This window comes from Alosa pseudoharengus, unplaced genomic scaffold, assembly GCF_046254945.1.
Source record: "Alosa pseudoharengus isolate Yale_2024_CS ecotype anadromous, Long Island Sound unplaced genomic scaffold, YU_APseudo_1.1 YU_APseudo_1.1_scf_19, whole genome shotgun sequence".
NCBI lineage: Eukaryota > Metazoa > Chordata > Actinopteri > Clupeiformes > Clupeidae > Alosa > Alosa pseudoharengus.
The window spans coordinates 10,699,827-10,707,326 of NW_027468657.1; the positions used below are offsets into that span (position 1 = coordinate 10,699,827).

The 7,500-nt window shown below is 40.4% G+C and overlaps 1 protein-coding gene across 2 annotated transcripts in view; it reads right to left on the reverse strand.

Annotated features, from left to right (window-relative positions):
* anxa6 (annexin A6) overlaps positions 1-7,500 on the reverse strand; it is a 20,129-nt gene that overhangs the window by 9,019 nt on the left and 3,610 nt on the right. For both annotated transcript variants that reach the window (XM_076291671.1, XM_076291670.1), the window contains exons 3-14: positions 6,977-7,061; positions 6,276-6,370; positions 5,909-6,022; positions 5,137-5,227; positions 4,956-5,035; positions 4,244-4,300; positions 3,565-3,658; positions 3,068-3,163; positions 2,921-2,979; positions 2,052-2,174; positions 1,659-1,717; positions 446-524 (exon numbers count right to left, since the gene is read on the reverse strand). In XM_076291671.1, coding sequence (XP_076147786.1) covers positions 446-524; positions 1,659-1,717; positions 2,052-2,174; positions 2,921-2,979; positions 3,068-3,163; positions 3,565-3,658; positions 4,244-4,300; positions 4,956-5,035; positions 5,137-5,227; positions 5,909-6,022; positions 6,276-6,370; positions 6,977-7,061 — 1,032 coding nt within the window. The remainder of the gene's footprint in view (positions 1-445; positions 525-1,658; positions 1,718-2,051; positions 2,175-2,920; positions 2,980-3,067; positions 3,164-3,564; positions 3,659-4,243; positions 4,301-4,955; positions 5,036-5,136; positions 5,228-5,908; positions 6,023-6,275; positions 6,371-6,976; positions 7,062-7,500) is intronic.

Sequence of the window (7,500 nt, forward strand, 5' to 3'; positions counted from 1 at the left end):
TCTGTTCTGTGTCTGGGTACATATGATTGGTAGTGTGTGTGTGTGTGTGTGTGTGTGTGTGTGTGTGTGTGTGAGTACACTCTTAAACAAATGTGTTGAAAATAACACAACTTTTTTAACACATCTCTATGTCCAGATAGGGAAAACACAATTTGTGTTGTTTCTAACACATTGCTTTTGTTCTACTGTGTGTACACTCTTACAACAAATGTGTTGAAAATAACACATAATGTGTGTGTGTGTGTGTGTGTGTGTGTGTGTGTGTGTGTGTGTGTGTGTATGTGTGTGTGTGTGTGTGTATGTGTGTGTGTGTGTGTGTGTGTGTGTGTGTGTGTGTATGTGTGTGTGTGTGTGTGTGTGTGTGTGTGTGTGTGTGTATGTGTGTGTGTGTGTATGTGTGTGTGTGTGTGTGTGTATGTGTGTGTGTGTGTTTCTGTGTATATACCGTAATTTTAGTCATGGCACTGATTTCCCACATCTTGTATGCAATCTGGGCAGCCTCTGGGAAGAACTCTCCAGCTATGCTACAGAAGAGAAGAGAAAAGGAGAAGAGGAGAAGAGAAGAGAGGAGAAGAAACATAAGAAGAGAAGAGAGAAGAGGAGAAGAGAAGAGAGAAAAGACAAGAGCATACAAGAAAAGAGAAGGCAAGAAAGAGGATGAGAAAAGAAGAGAAGAGATGAGAAGAGAAGAGAAGAGAAGAGAAGAGAAGAGAAGAGAAGAGAAGAGAAGAGAAGAGAAGAGGAAGAGAAGAGAAGAGAAGAGAAGAGAAGAGAAGAGAAGAGAAGAGGAAGAGATTATTATCATCATTCTGTCTAGTATCGTCATTAGGCATTCAGTGTTATTCAACGACACCTGGTGAAAAGCACTTTTACTGTTAATTTCAAATTGTCATTTTTAACAAGCAGGCTGCTGAACACTTCAGAGCCTCGCTTAATATGTAACATAACATAATGATGATAGGCCACAAGCGTGCCACTGTTATACAAAACCAAACATATTTTCATTTCTCTGTTTTTTTATTTTCCAGGGTTGGTTTTTAGATGGTTTTTCACCAGGGACGCATGGTCATATCTGAGATATGATCATATTGGTCATATTTGAGATATGATCATGAGGCTTAGAAAGTCCCAAAAAGGGTGTTCCCTCCTGTGGGATATTTCCCTCTAACCGGTACAAACACTTCGCCCGAATTCAAACAAGTCGCCCAAACGGCTGTGCCTTACTAACAGCGTCATGATCGTTTATGTCACATTAGAAGTATGAAATAACCAAATGCAAGGTTATTTTCTCTGCAGTAAATTATGGTACTGTGTTTGTTGTATTCTGTTATAATTGTGGTGGTTTTACCCCCAGAGTAATTGATAATGTCATTTCTCCTTACAGATTTTTCAAAGGTTTGTGAAGATTAAAATGAAGCTTTGTATAACTGAGTAAAGACATTATATATCCCACATCAACAGTACCAGCCATTAGACAGTCAAAGAAGAAATATGGTATGATGAAGCCAATGTCTCCACCTGCTGTTTGGCAACAGTCTCTACGGCTTGCATTGTACATTTGCATTCAAATCATTCAAAGCATTTCAAAGCATTGAAAACAAGACTTCCACATTGTGCTTGTAGTTTTGTTCGTTTTGTTTGACAGTCAAGAAACTTACTCATCGTCTCCTCCGCACAGTTTCAGAAGAGTGCGCTTATATTCCCCAGATGTGTCATCCTATAGGGCGTAAGAATTTACATACATTATATACACCATATACATTACACCTGTATGTTTTTTTCAAAGCAGCCAATTTTTCAAAGCAGCCAAGAGGCTGCAGCACCTGTTAATCATAACTATGAGAATGAACATGATCATCATCACAATAACTACTACCAGCTACATGAACTAGAATTGGTTGAAACTAATTCTGGCCATGCAGTTGCTAATTGCAGAAGGCTTTTTTCTAACGCATTATATGCATCCAAACAATACAAATGCCTATATGAAATAAAGTATAAATCTCAAAAGCTTTTTTCACATGGGATAAATGCATCCAAAAAATGTAAACCTGGATCATGTGGTGCAAGGATTTCTCATAGCGCAGACGGAAGCATTCCCTGATATCCAGCATGTCGGTTTCAGCCCGGGACACCATGATACGGATCAGCGTGTTATCAGCTGTGCCCAGACCCTGCAGAGATAGCACCACGCAATCTCATCAGTACTGTGTGTATGTGAAAATACAGACAACTCTCGCGATACCATACCATATGTAATGCATGTGTAGCCTACATACACATAAGTACAAATATACATACATACATACATACATACATACATACATACATACATACACATACTGTACATACATATATGTTTATGTCTATGGTATTTAGCAGACACATTAGTCCAAATGACAATCAATAAACATTAAAACAACAGTTTGGTTTTAAGGAAAATCTCAAATTGTAAAGTAAAATATCAATATTGTTAATAGACTAAATTTAACAAAATATGATATCAACAACTACAGTATAAATATACAAACCACAACTGTAAGGAACATATACCGGTAAATACACTAGCGATCAAAAGTTTGGGGTCACTTAGAAATTTCCATTCCACTCCATTATAGATAGAATACCAGCTGAGGTCAGTTGCATTGTTTTTTTTTAATCAGGGCAGCAGTTTTCAGATTACATTATGTGCTTACATAATTGCAAAAAGGTTCTCGACTGTTGTAGAAAGAAATGGCTGATATTTAATGCAACATACAGTATACGTTGCCTATATCAGCAACCATTCATCCAATGTTCCAAAGGGACATTCTGTTTACTAACCTGATATCATTTTAAAAGGCTAACTGAGGAAACATTGGACAACCCTTTTACAATCATGTACATACATACATACAATAACACACCACATATAACTCACCTTCATGGATTTGTAGAGACGCCTGGCAAAGAACATGGGCACACTCCTAATGCACTGAACTGCATAAGAAGAAAGAGAAGAGAAGACTTTCATTAATCTCACAAAGTCACCACAGGGCCAGAGTCATGTTTCGTGATTAGGACATACCAACAGCCAGCATTAGTCTTTCAAAATCCCCTGAGAGTTCGCTCTTGATGCTGTCCTCAATAGACTTCTCTGCAATCTTCTGATACTCATCAAAAACTGCATACAAAAATAAGCAAACAAACAAAAACAGAAAAATCTTCATTAGAGAATCATGACTGTGACACTGACAAACTAAACCAAATGTAACACCACACTTGTAATGATAAAGTGGAGACTTAATCCTAAATGTGTAACACAGAATGCAGGGTCAGGGCCACAGAGAGGTCTTGGCCTCAGTGAGAGATTTCACAAATATGTGCCAATTAGTCTCACACACACACATCACACACACACACACACACATTGTACATACACACAAACAGACAGACACATGCCCATCACACACACACACACACACACACACACACACACACACACACACACACACACATTGTACATACACACAAACAGACAGACACATGCCCATCACACACACACACACACACACACACACTTACCCAGCCTGAGGTGGGTGACGCTGCGGTTTCCCAGCAGCATGATGAATATGGACTCATCGGTGCCCCACTGCTCTTCTCCTGCAGTGAACAGGGCCTACAGCCACCAGGGGGCGATACTCAGCTCACACCACACACAGACACAAGCCTTCACACAGCTCACTGGCCACAAGCCACATGTCTAGGTTTGCTTAAGGCAATGTGCCCGCAGGCTGGATTAATGGCACTGGTTCTAATATTAGACAAATGTGTTCTAGGTGTGTTATAGTGTTCTAGAACTTTGAGAAATTCTGTCAAAATCCTGGCAAAATGTCACTGATTGTAAAGGCTGAGGTTCACACTTGTGCAAATGAAACAAAAACAGACATTAAAAAGTGTGGTCATAAGAGGAAAACAGTGCCCAGAGATGATGTGTTTTTACTACCGGAAAGTAAAAAAGTGATGCACTTAAGTAGGCTTAGAACACCACGTGTCCACCTGCAGATGTTAAGGAAAGAGGTGTAGAGAGATCCTTTATTCCCCTGTTGTCACAGAACTACAAACTTGCTTCAATAAATTTGCACAAGGGTTTTATCAAATTAGCGTGAGAGATGTAAAATAAAAGACAGCCTGTTCCACACTGAGACATGGGTTCACTTTAGAGCTTAGTAGATGTTCATGTACAGCAGTCTAGTTCACACACCTGTGCGTCCTCTTCCACTAGGTCCTCATGCACAACACCTTCTTCTTCTCTGGTCCCCTGGCAAAGCAAACCAAACGTTACGGTCAACTACTCAGAGTGACACACTGGACTGATAATTGGCATCAGCCGATGTGTATAGCATGTTGCAATCACACTCAGATCTACAGCTCAGCAGCCAGAGGCAATACTAAGGAAAGCATGAGGTGCAACATACTGGAATCGTTATGGTCATTAATCACACAGACACTAAAATACAGCTAGGTGTTTTATAATGCACAGTAGATACAGTACACCATAACATAGGTTATATATCCTTATATATCCTTATATCCTATTATATATCCTACTATACTCTATTTATAAAATGTCTGATATGTGATGTTTTCACCCATGTTTGCTTGTTTGTTTGTTAGTCGGTGACTTGATTGTCATTAAACTTGGAAGAAAGGTGGAAAGTACCAAGGAAGAACCTATACCTTCTATAGATCCGGCTCATGGGGCACCGGAGCAAATTTTGTTTCTCTCTCACTAATGTTGCAAGATACAGCAGTGGCAGTCTTATTCAACTGACCACAAACCACAGAGTATTTATCGAAAATGACCATAAACACCCAACAAGCTTTTATGTGACAACCTATTTTTTACTGAACGAGGGCGCCAACTTTTACTTCCATAGCACCACCCTTCTAGCCACCACATGTGTCACACTAACCTGGAGTAAAACAACCAGCATCTTCTTAAAGTGTCCTGAAGTATCGCCAATAACATCCTCCTCAAGGTCTCTGCCATAGGCTGCAAACAAATAAACACATGTCCATGAAATAAACTCCATTACCCATAATGCCTTGGCTTAAACCTTCCACATGCTCTTTTTCATAGGGGACAATTCTCACCATCGTTATAGGCCTCCCTCATAGCATGTGTCTGCTCATTGGTTCTGGAGGCGAGGATCTCGATCAAGCATTTCTCATCCGTTCCTGCGCCCTTGTGGAGAACACAGACAAGGTCAAACCCTTCTTGTATATACATTTGCCATCATAATATCTCAGTGGCTATCTCAGTGTTTGTTCTAAAAAAAACCACTCATTGCTGAAGCAAGTAGGCTAAAGAGCAGACTGACTATATCTGTATACACAAAATTATACACACAGCGCCTACACTCAGCCAACTGAGCCTATCTAAACAACCATGCATTGAACTTTCCAAGACCCCACACTTACCGCGCTCTGAAGCCAGCATTGAAAGCATAGAGACACAAGGACAACAAGTGAGGAGACACAGTGAGGAAAGGACAGTGAATGCCAACACATATAAAAAGCACCACGTGAAAAGCAAGTTGAGAAGTAAGACAAATAAAGATATCACAAACATCTGGACACTGCATGAGAGGTACATACAGTATATATGCATGGCATGATAAATGCAGGACTATATAGATAACTATATAGACTATATAGATTACCGTTTAGATAAACGGTAACACAATAATTTTTTCTCAAATGGTATATCAAATATAAACATTGCAAGTGATGCTGCCAAACCAATGCATGCGAGCAAAGCTGTGTGTATTAGTAAAGCTTTCGGGGTGGAGGTTTGTTGCGCTGTTTGCAGCTTAAAGGGTGCTTGGCTTGTCTCCCTTCTTCGTTACGACACTCTTGTCTTTACCTTAATGGCGTCTTTGATCTCTTTGGCATCGTGATACGCTGGAAGTCTCATCAGTGCGATGATCAGGCGCTCAAACTTCCCAGTCAGCTCATATTTCAGATCATCTATCAGGTCCTGAAAGAGAGACATTGTTGTATCCATGCATAGCTCACAGTCCTTGGTATTTGTCAATGTCAACGTATGCTGACTCGGTTGTGGTGAGTGGGCTTTGGAATTTTCCTCCATTCTATTGTTTTGTCTGCGGAATTCTGAGGTCAGGATTCTAAAAATGATCCTGGGTAACACCAGAGAGGGTTAAAGCGGAGCTAGTAATCAAGGATCTTTGGTAACACATTGTCCTCTCTACGTGTTTTGTGGTATCGAATACCTTTCCATATAGAGATTTGTAAGATGCTCGAATCTCTTGTCTCTGGGCATTGCTTCTGGAAGTGATCAGATCCAAAATGGCTTCCTTGTCACTGCCTGTGGTAGACAAGAACATAGGTCACCAGAGCATACAAGTACCTTTCTAGCTATACAGTCAAATGTACAGTATTTAAGCAGCACTGCGCAGACATATAGAAGCATAATAAACAGGCATATAGGAGCATAATAGGATCAGCCCCATATCTACCCACCAAGGCCTTTCATATAGGATCAGCCCCATATCTACATCTACCCACCAAGGCCTTTCATATAGGATCAGCCCCATATCTACATCTACCCACCAAGGGCTTTCATATAGGATCAGCCTCATATCTACCCACCAAGGGCTTTCATATAGGATCAGCCCCATATCTACTCCCCAAGGGCTTCCATATAGGATCAGCACCATATTAACTTGCACTAGCAAGTAGCACTAGCACTAGCAACTAGCACTTACTAGCCGTCTTGATCTGACACTCAACTGTTTAAAAACAGCACTCACTGATGCACTTATTCTTACTGTACTCTACCATTTTTAAATTGTCCTAAAATTGTTGAGAGAATTGCTTTAAAACTTAATCTGTTACCATGTTGTAAGTCGCTTTGGTTAAAAATGCGTCAGCCAAATGTAATGTAATGTAATGTAATGTAATGTAAACTCACCAAAGCCTTTCATTGCATTGTACAGGGCCTCGGCATCACTGTTGGCATCAAAGCCAGGGTCATCAAAAACGGTGCCTCTGAATCCCTATAAGAGATATGATAGTGCTCGTTATCTTGCATTATCTATCACAACTGATTATATACTCTCAAACATGACGATCTTATGAAATTCAAATGTCCTGAAGGAAACAAAAGTAAGTAGTTCTACTCTCTAGAGAAACTGGTTCCAAATGTCGGGCTTTCAAAACAGGCACCTACGAGAGATACTGTAGGGGACACTGACCTCTCACATACGCAGATATGCAGATTCTGTGATGTTAAAGGACAAATCCGGCCATTTTTCACATAGATCTCCGCTACACACTGGGGGCATGAACATGGGGTCTCACATACATGCAGCCAGAGTGTAGCGCTGTAGCTGCCTGGCTGCTTTAGCTGTTGGAGCTAACAACTCGAGCTGGTAAAACCGATTGTTTTCTTTTTTTTTTGTACCGACAGTACTCGTTGACCTCAATAAAACGGAG